The 17580-nt window shown below is 26.9% G+C and overlaps 1 protein-coding gene across 7 annotated transcripts in view; it reads right to left on the reverse strand.

Moving 5' to 3' along the window:
- Nucleotides 1-17580, reverse strand: part of LOC129611518 (phosphatase and actin regulator 1) — a 112085-nt gene that overhangs the window by 78428 nt on the left and 16077 nt on the right. For all 7 annotated transcript variants that reach the window (XM_055524704.1, XM_055524701.1, XM_055524706.1 and 4 more), the window contains 2 exons: nt 7826-7993; nt 4231-4329 (listed from right to left, as the gene is read on the reverse strand). In XM_055524704.1, coding sequence (XP_055380679.1) covers nt 4231-4329; nt 7826-7993 — 267 coding nt within the window. The remainder of the gene's footprint in view (nt 1-4230; nt 4330-7825; nt 7994-17580) is intronic.

Consider the following 17580-nt stretch of genomic DNA (forward strand, 5'->3'; position numbering starts at 1 on the left):
AATTTTTATCATAAAGTAAATAATGATACTTAATTATGTATAATATAACAATAAGTACACTCCTTTACAAAAAACGAGGAAATTTTTTTCTCATTAAAAATGCATTTTTTCGAAAAAAAAAGAATGTGTAGATATTTTTTGTGCACGTACATGTGTAAGTATTTAAAAGTAGCTATTAGAAAAAAAAATTTGAAATAAAAAAATAGACTCATACACGTACAAACTTATTTTAAAAATTATTAAAAAAAAATTTAAACAAAAAACGACTTTTAATAAGAATGTTCTCTTGAAATAAATTTTAATGTTTTTTATGATCAATTGTTCTTTTTAGCACTTTTCCAAAAAAAATATTGAAAAAAAGTGCTTATTAGTATCATTCTGTCCGTCCGTTCGTTCGTCGTCTGTACGTCCGTCTGTACGTGTGTCTGTTTACAAAACGTCTACACACTTGAAGATAGAAAGCTTAAATTTTATACATACATAGATCTTTACTAGAAATTAACATTCGTAGAACCAAATTTTTTCCTATCTGACCCCCTCGCCAGCTTTTTCAAACTTCTATAAACGCGGAGAAAAGTAACGGTAAATTCCATGTCATTAAAAAATATAATTATTTTCTTAATTCACACAATTAACCTTTAAAATTGAGCATTGTGTTAACCCCTCTTTAAATTAATTTTTGATTTATTTCAAAGACTGCAAAAATCGTTCATCCTAAATATATGCAATCCTAGAAATAATTTCGTATATGAATAAAAAAAATTTTAATAGTATGGTAGGTCTCCTATAATGTATATAAAGATGTCTGTGGGTAAGTACACATAGATTATATTTAAAAGCAGTAGTTTCACTTGTTTAAGGGAAAAGTGCTACAATACAAACCATTGGTTTGACCCAACTTTATTTTAAAAAAATTTTTACATATTTTTTCAATGAAGGATTATATTTTTTCACATGTTTTTTTAGACATAAAGTTTATTTACACATTCTTAGTTTTGGAAAAATATATTATTAATAAGAGAAGATTAGAAAAAGTTTTTGAATATGAATTTTTAATGTTTTAATTTTGTTTTAACTTATTATGCAAAATAAAAATATGAGGACTGAAAAACTAATCTTTGATTTAGAATTTGAAAATTATTATTTACCACTTTTTTGCACAACATCAAAGAGACTTTTGCACATTCTATGTGAAAAATATTGGCATCACCGGTCGCCAACAGGGATTTTTCGTTTCGTGTGTGAAACCCGAACAAGTTTGATTCATTGCGACATTGTTATACATATACTTAGCTGATTTTGGGATATATTATATCTCCTAAACGACAAGCAATTGATCAATCTACAATACAAGCACGAAGGAAAAAGGCATTATAGACTTCAAAAGCCAGTAAAGAACCGGAAACAAGACGTGAAACCAATCAAGTACACATAGTTCAAGCGCGTTCGGCTGAAACAGACAATCAACGAGAAACATGACTAAAAAATAGCGGCTTTTAAATAAGCAGAATTTAGTATATGTACAGAACTTCGTTAGTCACGGTTTTAACAACAAAATTATATTGCAACAAGTTCTTTTTTTTTATTTAGAAATTATATTTTTCAACTGAAAAAATTTTTTAAGAAAAATTATGTAAATTTTTCTTAATTTTGACTGAGGAAAAACGAAAATCGGAATCAAAATGCAAAACGAGGAGCCGGGAACATAAATTTTCAATTTTCAAATGGCTCCGATTGGACCCAAATGACAGCCCAGGTAAGATTCTACGAGTAGAATGTGATAGGACTGTATATTATTCCACTGCACCGCAAAAATATTCTTAAAAAGCATTCATGAGAGATACTTCAGAAAATGTGGATGGGTGATGAGTGAAACGCTGTTCGATTTCAGAGAAAACTAATGACCCAAAGATTCTTTACTCTCGAAATGCGTTCCAAAGATTCTGATTTCGCAAAAATTTGTTTGAATTCGTATATTTTGGAAACCAATTAGAATTGGTACACACTCCAGAACAAAATTTTTACCCATTTTTATTGCGCTGTTTAAAAAAATATAATCAAATGCAAGTCTATTGAATTGACCTTTCAAATGAACCCAGTTTTCGCTCATTTTGGGAAAAATTTTCCTCTTACACAGCAATTTGGATTTGCCTCAAACTTTAACAATTTATAGATATCGACTTATTAATTTTATTAAACTCTCTTCTTTACTAAGTTATTAACTCTCAAAATTCGCAAAAGCCCCATTGTCCTCCACTATTACCTCCACAGTATAACTAACGATTTTCCATAAAAACAAAAATTTGTAAACGATCAGCCTCTTAACCGAAACTATACCCTTACGCCTTAAATGCATCAATAGCATTACTATTTTAGCTTAATAATAGTATAAAGATTTCGAAAATTATCATTCAATCAATTCAAAAACTATGTATGTTAATAGATAGTTTTTATTACTTAATATCGTGATCGTTAGTCACCGCATCATTAAATGTTTTACGAACCATTTCAATCGGGAAAACTTCCATAAAACTAGTTAATTTTTTTTAGTCTTATCTTACTTAATCTTAATTTACTTTTCATTTAATTATATATTTTAGTTTAAACACAATTTAAAAGTAGTACACACTTGGGGGAAAAATAAGAAATTTCGATTTTTTTTCTCCATACAATATTTTCGTCAGTCTCTCATAGTTTTGACAATAAAATCTAAAGTGCATGTCAAAAATACCTGTTTTATACATTTCATGAAACTGAAGATTTTATTCAGCCATATCATGAATAAAATGATGATAAATTCCTTTCACACATTATTTATTTACCTAGCAATATTCATAATAGAATTTTAGTATTTCGGAATTGAGAATATAAAAATTGTAATTTTTCGAATTTCGGAACTACAAACGCAATTCACTATAGGGCTGATTATATAATATTATGTACTGGCAACCATTACAGATTATGAATCAGTAATGGTTGCCAGTACAATTTTCCGGAGTGCCAAAATCAGTACTTTATTTTAAATATCAAATGTTTATTTTTGCTTTTGTTGCTATTTGAATACAAAATTTTCATAAAAATAGATCTTTTTTTAAAAACGAAGTTTTGAAATTTTGTTTCGTTTTCGAGTTTTTTTGAAAAGTGGAAAAATTTTTTTTTAGCAAATATAAATTCATTTCGTTTCATTGCAGCTGTTTTAGAAGAACTCAAATTCAAACAAAAAAAATCAAATGTGGTCTGCACATAACCGACCACAATGTATATAGTCTAGATTAGTAAAGATTAACATACCTAGCAATATTCATAATAGAATTTTAGTATTTCGGAATTGAGAATATAAAAATTGTAATTTTTCGAAATTCGGAACTACAAACGCAATTCATTATAGGGCTGATTATATAATATTATTTTTATTTATTTTATTCAAACTTAAATATTATTATACAAACTTAAAAAGAGCGTTAGCTCTCAAAGAGGGTGTACATTGTTCTACATTTAGATAATTTTAAATAAGATAAAGGAATTTAGTTTTGAAAATTCAAAGTAAAAAGCAATTTAAGTAAGTAAAAATTAATTTTTTAAAAAGTATTCAAATATAGATGAATTTATAAATAACATTTTATTTATTTAAAATTTGAAAAAAATTTTTTTTTTACATTATACCTGCCAAACTAAAATTACCTAATTTCCAATTGTCATTGGTAGTGTATTTTTATACTTTTCTAGCATTGGGTATTTAAAATATCCTTAACTTGTAACTAATTATTCTCAAAAATTGATTCCTATAAAAGAAGAAAAGGTCTCCTTATAACTAAATTTAAACAACATTGGAAAAGATGAGAATTTTTTTTAAACCGTTGAATTGATATCCTATTATGTTGTCGTGTGATTATGCAGCTTCTCTGCCCGTCACAAAAATTTCACGATTATGCAAGAGCAGGGCAAAAGCCTATAAATATGTCAATTTTCGGCACAGATCGTTAAATATGACAAAAAAAATTGCTAATAGTTGCAAAATGTTAATATTTGAATTTGAAGTACTTAAAGCACTGTTAAATAACGTAAGTCGCAATATGAAAAAAAAGTATAAGTCAAAATGGTAAAACTAGCATTTTTAAGTTGCATAAGCTATTAGCATTTACCCAAGCAATTTGTCGTCCCTTTTAAATTTCTGCGAGAAATACTAGCAAAACATTGCATAGTTGCAAAAAGTTATTAATTTAAATTTACCTATTTCAGGAATGGCTCCAATAGGGCTCTCTGGAAGCAAAATTCCTTTCTGTACAAGATCTTCTCTATTGGCACGTACGGATATTTTTCTTTCAAGGGCTAAAAAGATAAAAATACAATTTAAAATTGCAAATTAAGTTTATAAAAAAATATTATAAAAGTTTATAAAAACATTCAACGCATTTACGAAATTTTGGTTACACCACTGTAAGGAATATATCTATGTATTATAATTTTGTCAATTTTTATTAAAGTTTCCTTTGTTTTATTTCCTTTGTTTACTTTTTTAAGTGTGCATAAAATTTAACAATCTCTAACAAAAACAAAAACAAAGTTGGCGCAAACCATGGCTGACAGAAATACAGGCCTAAGAGACAATGACAGTTTACAGCTGACGAATTTACACGTATTCTTATGGGATCTATAAAGGGCCCTTTTTAACATCATAAATCTCCTACAAGAGCAACTTTTTTCCAATTTTTAATTAGAAAAAGTTGAAATTCAATTTTTTTCTACTCTACTAGTGCCAACATTCTTAAAATTTTGTGCTATTGAAAAAAACCTTCTAGGTTCTGTTCAGTTTTTTAAGATTTCAATAAATGATTTTTTTCTAAGTATTTAGTTGATTTGGTGTATTTTTTTAAATTTGAGAAAATGTACATTTGATATTAACAAGTTTGCTAATTTTGTATATGTCTGCCAAAATGTATACTTCTTATATAATCACATATACATTAAAGGTCTATCTAATTTATACCATTTTATATTAAGGTTTATATAATATTCTTTTTAGGTAAAATCACATACATATTTTAGTTTTATTAGGAAATATTTTCACATATCTTGTTAGTAAGGCTAATTCATTTACCTAAACTACCGCATCAGGCAGCTAACTTTAAAACTTATTTAAGTTTCTTTATAATATTTTTATTATGTTTGTTTTTATATAGAGGAGAACTTGAAACTACGCAGTTTTTATAATGATTATAAAATTTTAAAAGCACTATTGTAATTATAAAACTTAAAATCAAATAATTATTCAACTTAAATTCTAAACTAAAACCTTATTAAATTTTTAATTACTTTATTTTAAGTCGTGTAATCTAGACTAAAAACTTGAGAACCAACTCTCAGATATATTACCCAACATGGCGGTACAAAAACAGGCGTAAAAAACTCGAAAATATATTTAATAAAAATTATAGTTAAAATTTTGAGTTGAAATTTGAATTTTTTATATGTTGCTCAAAAAAACTTCAAATTATAGTCATCTTTTCGAATAGAAAACTCGCACAAAAAATAGGCAAAAAACATAATTTTTCCAAAAAAACAACGAAAAATTGCTCTTCAGAAATGTCATTTCGTCACAAATACATATGGAATTTTACAAATACATGCACAAAAAACGCAGGGTCCAGGCCTTGATATTTTGTAATGTCAACGTGCAAACCAATAGTTTGTAATGTAGAACTTTTGTCTTCAACTAGTGAGAATACTGCTTGTAAAGACAATGTAGCTATGTACTACATTATTAAAATTACTTTCATTGACATACGCATACATTTCAAATATTGCATAGCTTTAGGAATCTTTGAAATAAAACAAAAATTTAAAGATGCGTTAACAAAAATAACTATATTTTTTAACGACATGACATTTGTAGAACTTTGGAAAAGCTTTCGGAAATATAAGGGGCCAAAAATTCAAATTTTGCAAATTTCGAGGGGCGATACCTTGAGAGGGAATGAAGGCGGAAAAAAAGTTTCTTTCAACGAAATGAACTATTTATTACTGTCTATCTATTATTTCAGACTTTCAAGGCCTTGGGTCTGGAAGAAAAATAACATCAAAAATTTGAAAAGAGCAAGTTTTAGATGACGGTAAATTTTAACGGCCATTTTTTTGTTTGTAAAGTTCAAATTAGGTATGACGCGGTAGAAAAAAGTCAGTCACTACTGTTTTGCGTTTACAGAATTTAAAACATGGTTTTTGGATTTGCTACAAGAATTACTAAAAAATGGCATTTTTAAGATTTTGAAGGGTTATAACTTTTAGAGGGGGGAGATAAATAAAAATTTTCTTCAACGGAAATAAGTTTCTGGTAGAGATCTATGTACATATGAAATTTCAGCTCTCTATCTCTAAAGGTGCAGAAGTTTTGTAAACAGACACACTGACAGACGGATACACAGAGTGAAATTAAAAAGCACTTTTTTTTCAAAAACTTTTTTGAAAAAGTGTTGAAAATTAAATATATAAATGACTTTTTATATCTTTTCTTTAATATTAACCTTAGCAAGATCTCCAACCGGGGCATTTTGGTTCAGATTTGAGTTTTTTCTCAGCCAAAACCCCAAAAAATATTGATAATTATTTAAAAAAAAAAAATTTCAGTTGAAAAATATTATTTCTATATAAGCAGTTGGCGTTAAAATATCCTACAACTCCGTTTCACCAGTGGCGAATTTTTTTTTGATGTCACAGTGATGATTTTTGATGAAGACAGTTTCATGTGTGTGCTGTTTTCTTTGCAGAGCGTTAGTATATTCATATTAAACATACCGTGATTTCAATAATGCGCTTACGAAGTAAACTTTACAAAGTACACTTTTCCTAAATGCGTTCTATACGTAGTGGATACGTAAAATGAAAGTAAATCGGGTATCGAAAAAATCGAGCAAGCTGTTCTTATAGTACATATAATATAAATAATGCCAGAAATAACGAAATAAATAAACTGGCATATATTTTAAGCAATATAATGCTAGTTATTAAGTTTTTTCCCTAAAATGCAGCATAAAAATACTATGTTTTTAATGATGTGGTAACGTTTGTTAAAAATTAACATTTGCACAGAACTTTTAATTGAAATTTTCAAACAAACGTCAAAGTATTTGTTAATATGGTAAAAATTGTATTCCAAAATTTATCAAAATTGTTGGTTTTTTTTTTTTTACAATTTAAAGGTATTGAAAGCTCTAAGACGGTAGTACAATCATATCAATACAGTATACATAAACTTTTTATAAAGCATTATTGAAGTCACGGTAAGTTTCATATATTTTTCCCAGGAAAAGCGATCAATCTTTCACTGATTCGAAAAATTCTTTTGCAAGAAAGTGAGGGACTACACTTGTTTATTCTGTTTATATATTTCTTGATTGATGCCATTTCTGTATTAATACTGTCTTTCATCTACATATTTAAAAATAATCATCGCAAGTCTTATTACTTGTTAGTTTTGATGAGGGATGTTCGCTTCCATTACGTGAAGTTTTTGATTTCGTGTTTTCTATTTCTCGATCATAATTACAATTTTAGATTTAGATTACATAAATATAATAAAATATTTTTAAAAAAGTAATATTAAGCAAAATAACTGGGAAAGACAATTTAAATTCAAATTACTTTCGGAAATTAGTTAGAAAGACCGAAAAGTAGTTCTAATTTCTAAAATGCTCATAAGCTGAATAAACGTATATTTTATAATAAGAAAATGTTAGCTCCTCTAAGAAAATTATCACTGTCATTCATCTTAATTGTCGTCTGTTTCTAAAAAATTTTTTTGCTCTATACTAATAACAACAATACTTACATTTTGATGCTGCTTCAAATTTTTCACTTTTCTTTTTCCTTCTCCATTTCCAAGGCTTGAAGAATCTTCCTATTGCGCTAAATTTACTTTTTCTTTCTAAAGGTGGTGTTCTTGATCCCGTTGATCCTAAACTGTTCGTTCTCAAAGCTGAACTATTCTGCTTTTTACCTAAAATTGAAAATGTTTAAAAATAATGTTCGTAAATACACATACGATGTATATATAAAATATAATTATTGCAAACCCTAGCCTAGGTCTGCATATACATATACAGGGTGTGTCGCTTTATATGTACATGCAGAAACCCCCCACCCATATATGTTTTTGCTGGAAATTAATCAAAGAATAACCCCTTAAATTATTTGTCACCTTATGCGAAATAGCCTATACATGCAATGAATCTATCTAAAGAGCACTAGTTTGGACATAGAAGTACGTTTGATGAAAAAATGTTATATAAACCTACTTACACTAGATAAGGTATTAAGCTATACAACCTATGAAGATTTACATAAGTATATATTGAAAAACGAAATTTTTTCATTTTTAACTAATTCTAAGAAAAATAATATACTTTTTAATTTGGACATGTCTTTCTCAATATTCTAAAGACTTCCACATATTGTCATTGATAAATAAAAAAAAGATTTTGAAATGTTAAAGCTCTCAGAAGGTGATTCGTTGGAGTTTTTAAGGAAAAAATTCGTATGGATTGGGAGTGAAAGGATGGGGGTGGTGAATATCTTGGACGCGGTTGAAGCTAGAGCAAAGTTGTGTTTGAAAACTTTTTTGTTAATTAAGTGAAATATTACATTGGCTGCAAAACCGCAGGCGTGCCACGAAAGTTGTAGAAGCAGATGTAGCGCATTGAGAAAAAAAATAAAGTCCTTATATTTAGTGTTGAGGTATAATAATATTTAGTTTATTAAAATTTAGCTATTAAATACTTAAAACCAGTAAGTCTTACACCTATCATCGGTATACTGTTATGTAGGTACATACGATTTTTTATGACACGTATGGCAGCTTTACTACAATGTGAATAACATTAATAATAAACATACTATTCATGAACATGATACAGGGGATAAAACAAAACGATAAAAGTAAGTACTTGTAATATAAGAACTTGCTAAAAAACGAGCACAGAAAAAACGTAATTTTCTGTGATTTTCAGCCAGCTCTTGTTTAGTCAAAAGGCTATTTTAAATTGGTTTATCTTTAATTTAACTGAAAATAGTGGAAAATTCGAAATATTCTCACAAAAAAAATATCACGCCACATCACCTCAAATATGCCTTTCCAGTGGTCGTGTCTGTAGAGGCGATAAAAAATGTTTTTAGGTTTATAGCATTAACAGATGATGCAATTTCACAAAAAAATTTAAACACGAGGAAGCAAAGAAGATTTTGAAGCAATATTTAGTGATCTTTTTAATTACTTGCACTACTATTTAATTGAAGGAAAGCGGAATTTTTTTAGATTTCTAAAGTAAAGTAAGTGTCTCTAATACTGACAGTGGTGTAATATTAACATATACGAACGAGGTTTTTTTTAATTATTAAGAAATTTTCTCTATACAATATATACTTATACAGGCCCGGACGGTTCATATATGCAAAGTATGCATTTGCAGTGGGCGACAGAAAAGCAGGGGCGCCATTAGAAACTTTAAAAAACCATAAATTTAAAAAAAAAAAATTTTAATACAAATTTAATTCAATCTACAGCGAAATTTACTTGATAAAATGTACCTACATACAAACATAACATTTTATTCCTAATAATATAAGAAATGTGCATGAAAAAAAACGGTCAGTTACGCAAAACACTTAGTATTGATCTTCATATATTTTCCTTTCGCACCGTACAATGAAATGTTCATAGAATGAAAATTATTCACACATTTTCTTACTCTAAACTACTCTTTTATTTTTATTTATTGTACGAATACACAAAATATTTTTTTCAATGTATGAATCATCAGAATTGCAAATATTAATTTTTCCTTTTACATACATACTAGAATAAATTCGCATATTATGCCTATACGCAGAAAATATTATTTCATACAGCTATACACATTCAATCCTACATATACGTATACATAAGTGAAATCATCTCATATAATATGCATAGAAGCAAGATACGCAAAAAATAAAAATATTCAAAAATACACACGCACACATAATTTATATTGTTTAATTTGAATAAGATCAACACTCATGCGTACACATATAATTATCTCATAAAGCAAGATTTTTATTTTGCTGAGATTGCTCCCTATCAACACTCGCTCGTACACATATAATTATATCACAAAGCAAAATTTTTATTATGCTTAGTGATCTCCCTGGCTACAGTCGTTCGTACACATTATATTTAAATTGTTTCATATATGCAAAATTTTATTTATGCTTAGTTGTCGCCCACTCACCAAACAAACAAACACATTATTATAATGTATTACTTTTCTGTATACTATTGCATTAGTAAACAACAAGAACAAAAAAAAAAAAACAAAAATTAAGAATGAGAATAGAAAGAAATTAGAAAAAGAGAATGAGAGCAATATTTTTAAACAATGGAATGCGTTATGCGTAGCTTGATGTTGAGATTGTGTATACCAATATTTTGTTTTTGTTTAACAACAAAAAATTTTGAATGAATTTCAAAATTACATGATCGTTATGAATTTCTACTACTATGTTTTGCTTTCGTTTTTGAAAAAACTGTTATCAATCACAGAATTAAATATTAATTGGTAATATCTACTACTTATATTGAATTGGAAAAATGTTGTTTAATAATCAAGCGAATATTAACAATTTTATGTTGAATTGATCTTGTGTAAATCATGCAAACAATAAAAGTAAAATGAAATGGCGCAATAATTGGTTTCACACATTTAACTCCAAAATTAAAAATGGATTTATTTTAATAAAATCAAAAAAATTTAATGAACAGCATAAAAGCTTGTACCAATGTACATAAAAAGCTTAGTTTTTAAGTCATAAATTTTAGAACGAAACTTTGATTTTCCTTAAATTTTTGAATGCAAGTCGAAACTTTTTTTATACGCTGCTTAAATTCTTAGGCGATTAGTGAAATAAAAAGCCAAATTTTATTCATAAATTTAAAATTACGAATAAAAATAAAAATAAATTTCTACTTTTTTTCATATTCAAATAAGCTTTGAAAAAGTTCATTTGATATAATTTTCACAGAACCTTTTACAATAAGTTTCACTAACGTCAAAAAGTAAATTTTTTGGTTGTTAAAATCAAAAAATCAAGTTTAAATGATTGATATAAATCTGATCATAACTTCATAAAAAAACATACAGTTAAATAAATTACCTTGTTTTTGAATTTATAAAACAAAAAATTGAAAAGTTTAGTTCCAGACTTTAATTCTATAATTCAGCATAATAAGGTTACAAGAAAGTGCTTTATGATGCACAATGTGCAATGCCTATTAAATTTTGTTCGCAGTAATAAAATAGGTGAAACGTTGGAGGGGGGGGGGGGGGGGCGCACTTTTTAGGAACCGCTTAGGGCGACGAATACACCAGGACCGCGCCTGTACTTATATATATATTGTTTTATTTCTAGATTAATTCAAATTATCGCGATACTCTCTTTTATTCATTTTTGAAAGTTTTCTTTTAATCAGTTTTGTTTCTGTAGACATAGTAAAAACGTATTCTTATATTTTATGCTTAATTTTTCCGATTTTGTTTTTATTGTTTTTTGATTTATGTGAGCTTTAGAAATATATTTATTCGCATTAAATTAAATATTTTGATTATTTTTTTTGCTTATTTTATAAGTTATTCGGAATAAAAACGTTAAATAAATAAGAATTTTTAAAAATTATTTCTGTCAGTATTAGGAACATTTGAAATTCGACCCTGCTTCTATTACTGACATATGTGTCAGTAATACTAATAGAAGAATACTGCCATATGTGTCAGCAAGTAATAAATGTCGTCATATTTAAAATATTTAACTTTTTAAATTAAAATCGAACTTGAATTTTCTTTCTGGCAATAGAATTCATCACAGTTTCGGAGTATTTTAGCTTTAAAAACTGGTGTTAGAAATAGGTTCTAAAAAAGGTCAGTATTATATACAAAATTATGTCAGTATAAAGTTTTGACTTTTACATTCATTTTAATTATTTAAAATACTTTCTTTATACTTTAAAATTATTTAAACGATTTCTTTTTATAAAAATCAATTATATTTGTGAAAACTTATATCTGATCACGACCTTTTTAGCTTTTTAATAGTGATATTCTTCTAATAAATTGTGTATCAATATTGCATACAACACTGTCAAAAAAACAGTACAATTCCATATAGCTGTTCTAAAAAAAATCTTCTAAAAAATCCTTTAAAATTATTCCAACCATTAACGTTATAACAGATATCACAACGGAAATGGTTCTCTCTGAATAAGAAGAAAGTGGCCCTTTTTAATATCTCAAAAAGTTGTTCAAAAAATTAAGGATGGGTTGCTCTCTTTACGTAGCAAAATAGCCCTTGTTAAAGCAAATGGGTAGAGGATGGGCAGAATGATATCTCTTATAATATCTTGTGATATGGTACATCATATCTTAAGTATTATTTATAAAAATACATTTGTAGCAAATATTTCTTATAATACTTTATAAAAAATTATGTAATTTCAAATTGGATTTTCACAAATATTTTAAAAATTTTTATTTATTCATTGTTGCATATTAAGACTACTAGTACAAGTACATTCTTTAGTAATAATAAATTCAAGTCAAATGAATTTCACATGTTTTTCCCTTTAATTCAATATAAAAGATGTTGTTTATTTTTGCTTGAATTATAATTTGACCCATTTTTAATTTTTTTTTAAACAAGGTGAAATATCCGTAGAAATCTAAATTATCATTTCATTCTTATTGAATATTATCATTTTAACATTCCTAAACCATTATTCATATATAAAATTTAGATTACAGCATATGAAATTACATTGTCGGTATTAGCAACACATTTGTGCATACGTCAATATTAAAAACATTTTTTCTTTTCATCTTCAATCGGACAATCATGAATTAAAATATATTTTGATTAAATAATTTTATTAAAAATATTATTCTTAATTATCTAAATTATTCAGAAATCGGGACTACGATCGCTTATTGTGCTCCACATATTAAATATCTCACGTCAAAGTTGAACTTGTTGCATAGTATGTCAGTATTAGAGACACTTATCTTATTTTCAAATTTCAAAAAAAAGTTTTAAACTTTTATTGACTTGAAAATTACTTGCTAATATGTACTTGTTTGAGAATCCCCAAAAACCTCCGGCTTTATCAACTTTGTCTACCATTAATTTTATTAGAAGATTGAATTACTCGTATTGTTTATTCTTTTCGTCCTGTAGAATACAAAAATCCCAATTATCAATATAAAAATTAATAGAGCAAAACTTTTTGTATAAAATTAATTAAATAACTTTTATACCTACTAACTTCCTCCATTCTATTTATAGATTTTAACTAAAAAACCTCGCCGTGGTGGTTTATCAAGTGCAAATTTTGAGGTGATAAAAAATTATTATCATATCACATATGAAAAGTTTTACAGAAAGAGCACACCTGATGATTTTGACATCTGCCATATGGCTACTTAAATAATACATAGACGTGATAGTATCGATAGTATAGCGTACGGTACCACACTACCAGAATATGAGTGATTAACTAAAGTATTAGTTAAGTTGAATAAAACTTCGATCCCCTTTTAAGTCAAATTGTAAACTTTTGTTTTTGATAGTTACTAAATATGTGAGCATGTAAGTATAACAAAAATATTAAAATTGAAGAAATAATACATAAAAATCATAAAAAATAAAAAATTTATTTGTAACTGTAACTTTCTTATAATTTTCTCTACATACATTTTTTATTTTTATTATTATATTTCACAACTAGTAGGTTATGTATATTTTTATGTATTTATTTATTTTTATTATAAATTCTTTCATAGTCTTTATAGCGCTTTAGGATTTTACTAAGTCCTTATATGTTTATTTATTTATATGTTTATATATGTAAATAACATGAATAATATAGGCCTCTATAAAAAATTTTAATATTGATGACTGTATCTATATACTACATTTTACTAAGTTAAATCATCATTTTCGCCAGATTTTATTATTAAATATTTTTCGTTTTGTATTCATTTTGATGATCCTTTAACGATTTTACTCTGTATAACATTTTGACGAATTCTTATAACAATCAGTCTTGTTCCATTATACAATTTATTTTTTACGCAGAAGTTTTTCAATAACATTACAGTTCACCCTAACTTAATATTTAATTTAAATAAGCGTAATCCAGGAGGATTTAACGTATTCGAATATTATAGTGGAATATTTAAATACTAATTAGAAAAACTATTGAAAAAATAATGGTACGTTGAGAAATATTCTGTACATCAATACATGTAGAACTTGTTCCAAAAATATCATTTATATCTTATTTGACAAATGTCGTTATATATATTTGATAATATATATATTTGATAACTTTTGGACAAGGAGAGTCCAAAAAGTAAAATGTTACTAAGTGTTTTTTGTTCAACTGAAGTTATTCTATCACCCTACTTCAGGAATACCATTGAGCCGCGCATACCCTGTATCCATAATTTTTTATATTTCAAGTTTTCAAAATTGAATTCTTTAATGTATTTAATACCAAAAATAGTCAATAAATTTATACTAAGCAGATACAAGCACTGCCCTGGTAAGTATAAGGCCACCGCATTAAAAAAAAATTTCAGAACTGCTTCAATCAATTTATTTTCTATTGAAATTTTTTTTGTTGGAAGAAAACTATTGAAGAAGTAGGTCCTTTTCGATTGCTTCGTATTTTGTTATTTTTATTTTCGTATACTCGTATTATAAGCGAAATGAACAATTAAAGGTATTTGAATGATCCTTTTTAGGTTCTTAACTGAAACCTTTACTTGAAATCGTAAAAATATTTTTTTTGCATAACTATAGCTGATCTTTAATAATTAAAAATTTTACTATGGTAGATTTATTGGTTAAATGATGTAGTTAAAAATATATACTTATACAAAAATGTAACCAATAGCAACAAATTATTATTTCTATATTTAATATTATTTCAATATAATGTTTTTCAAACTTAAAATATTTTTGTTGCATATATAAACAAAATTTTTAACAATACTTTAGATACATTTGGATAAACTACGGATTTTCGAACGTACTTTTTTTATCAAACATTCTGTTTTTGCAGATTTGAAGTTTTAATTCGTCGGAAATATTTTGTATTAATTTTTAGTTACCACTGGTTATTAAAAATACCCAATATTTTTTTCAATATGTATAAAGATTTAAAGTAAAATTTTCTAATAAAAGCAAAATATGTTCAGAGTTTGGTGAATTTACCCTAAGAAAAATTTTGGTAAATAAAATTTATTTTGATTTTATTTTTCCGTAATTTAACTCAGTGCCTTTGTAAATGGCAATGAGGAACGTTTGTATCGCTCGATTTTTAGCACTTTTCCAAAAAATTTTTTGAAAAAAGTGCTTATTAGTTTCACTCTGTCCGTCCGTCCGTCCGTCCGTCCGTCCGTCCGTCCGTGTGTCTGTTTACAAAACTTCTACACCCTTGAAGATAGAAAGCTGAAATTTTATATATACATAGATCTTTACTAGAAACTTATTTTCGTAGAACAAAATTTTTACCTATCTCCCCCCCTCTAGAAGTTATACCCCCCCAAAACCCTAAAAATGGCCTTTTTTAAATATTTGTTGCAATGAAACCATAAGTATTTTTGAAATTTTGCAAACGCAGAAAGGCAGCGGCTTGCTTCCCCTAGCGCGGTATACTATAGTTAAACTTTAGAAAAACAAAATGGCCGTTGAAATTTACCGTTATCTAAAGTCCTTTTTTTCCAAATTTTTGATGTCGTTTTTCTTCTAGATCCTATATTCTAGAACTTTGAAATTTTAGGGGCTTTTAGACATTAACAAATAGTTCATTTCGTTAGAAGAATTTTTTTTTCCATCTCCACCCCCTCTCAAGTTATCACCTCTTGAAAATCGTAAAATTTGAATTTTTGACACCCTGTATTTCCGAAACCGCAAGCTTTTCCAAATTTTTATAAACACAAAAAGCTAACGGTAAATTTCGTGACACTAAAAAATATAATTATTTTTCTTAACTCACACAATTAACCCTTAAAATCGAGCATTATGTTAACCCCTTTTTATGTTAATTTTTGCTTTATTTCAAAGACTGCATATATGCGTCATCCTAAATATATGCAATCCTAGTAATAGTTTTGTATATGAATGAAAATAATTTTTATAGTGTGATAGGTATACATAGACTGTATTTAAAAGCAGAATTTTCACTTGTTGAAGGGAAAAGTGCTACAATACAAACCATTGGTTTGACCCAACTTTATTAATAAACATACTTATTTTTAATAAAATTTATTTTGAATGCAAACGTTCTTTTTTTGGCATTTTTTTTTTTTGCAAACATCCAAATAAAATTCCAAAATTCATTTACATAAAAATATTTTTAGTTATTAGTAGTTGCAAATGACTTAAATCATAAAAGGACGTTAATTTTTTTTTTCTTCATATAAATAAGCGTTATACATTTTTTTAAAAACCATAAAAGGAAAAATAGAGTTGCTCTCTCTACGCAGCTGCCTTATACCACCTTTGTGTTTGTCACTGATGTTTGCTCTTATAATATGGAGAGTATTATAATACTGATATTACAATATCGATATTATATGTCTATCAGTAGTATTAGATAAATTAATAAAAATTTGATATTTAGTAAAATTTTGTCAAAACTTAATTTAGTATTTACAGTGTTAAAAAATTTTTTTAAGATTGTTTTTTTAACATTGAAAATACCAAAACAGTTTCCATAAAATAATAATTTTGTAACTTGCATTTTATATGCTAGTATATAATTCACATTCACTATTCAACCTGGTTCCTCAACACGGATAGATGGTTGAAACTTGGTTAAAGAACATATTGAAAAAATTTGGTTTTTGTTAGCGTAACTTTGTTTGTTGGATAAAACTACATCTGCACTTTTAAATAAATTTAAATCCGTAGTGCTGAAGTATTAATGGCTATGTTGATCAACATGTTTTTCAACGTGTTGAAGGACCAAGTGGAATAGTGGATTATATATGTATATTTACAAGAAAGAAAAACAAAAACAAAATTATTGTTTTATACTGTTATTTATACTGTTTGATGAAAATGGACATGATGATAAAATTGCTAAAATATACATAATATACAAAAATAGAGAATGCTACAAAAATTGTTTTCTCATCAACAACTCTACTAGGGCAACGGTATATTCTCGGAAATACTTCTTTTTGTTCCTAAAAATAACTGAAGTTTTAGATAATTTACTTACAACAATTCGTTGAAAAGCTTTTAATATTACGTGTTAATACACGAAACTTATTTTCAACTATTTTGATTAAGTTGCAATATCTACCGAAGATTTTCTGAATATTTGGCTCAAAAAGTTGTCTAGTGCCAAAAGGAGTATGTGACAAAACAATTAGTCTAGTACCAGCAGTAATTAGTCCATATACACTCATGCGAATGCTTCCAAATAGCTATGAAAGTAACGAAAAAAATAATTTGTATTCAAATTAATTGATTATGTTGCACTGTTGT

This window comes from Condylostylus longicornis, unplaced genomic scaffold, assembly GCF_029603195.1.
Source record: "Condylostylus longicornis isolate FDR11 unplaced genomic scaffold, ASM2960319v2 ptg000051l, whole genome shotgun sequence".
NCBI classification, from domain to species: Eukaryota; Metazoa; Arthropoda; class Insecta; order Diptera; family Dolichopodidae; genus Condylostylus; species Condylostylus longicornis.